At 67.7% G+C, this 477-nt stretch overlaps 1 protein-coding gene across 1 annotated transcript in view; it reads right to left on the bottom strand.

The window, feature by feature from the left end:
- CACNA1S (calcium channel, voltage-dependent, L type, alpha 1S subunit) overlaps positions 1-477 on the bottom strand; it is a 57778-nt gene that overhangs the window by 6597 nt on the left and 50704 nt on the right. Inside the window, 1 exon segment of the mRNA XM_010831129.1 lies at positions 302-404. Within this exon segment, the coding sequence (XP_010829431.1) occupies positions 302-404 (103 nt within the window).

Below are 477 nucleotides of genomic sequence, written 5' to 3'. Positions count from 1 at the left end.
CTGTCTGTCTTCCGGACAGGAAGCCCTGCCCCAAAGTTCCTGCCTAAAGGCCCCCCAGGCCCACGCCTCTCACACTAACACTGCCTCCTCCTGCCCCACCTCCATCAGAGCTGGCTGTGTGAGGACAGAGGCTGGGTGACTCTGCCCTACAGATCCTGGGGGTGCCCGCTGAGCCCTAACGTGGCCTCGGCCTGGGTCTCCCCTCTGCTTCTCCCCAAGACTCCCGAGCCCCGACCTTCAGCTCAGAGGGCCTGGCAGGACCTGCGGGAAAGCCCGGCCCCCGGGGAGGGGCCGCCCACACCTTCCGTCTTGATCTTCAGAGCTGTGCGCACCAGGGCGAAGAGCGTGGCGTTGAAGGTGACCGTGCCGTCGCTGTTGAGGGGCATGTTCATGCCCACCAGCCGCTGTGCGGAGACAGGGCTCACTGCGGGCGGGGCCCCTGGGCAGTGCTCGTCCTCACCGGGTGGGGGCAGGGGG

This window comes from Bison bison, unplaced genomic scaffold (assembly GCF_000754665.1).
Source record: "Bison bison bison isolate TAMUID 2011002044 unplaced genomic scaffold, Bison_UMD1.0 scf7180017864524, whole genome shotgun sequence".
Taxonomy (NCBI): domain Eukaryota; kingdom Metazoa; phylum Chordata; class Mammalia; order Artiodactyla; family Bovidae; genus Bison; species Bison bison.
The sequence above is the reverse complement of the archived record's forward strand: the minus strand, read 5'-3'. Positions and strand labels throughout refer to the sequence as shown.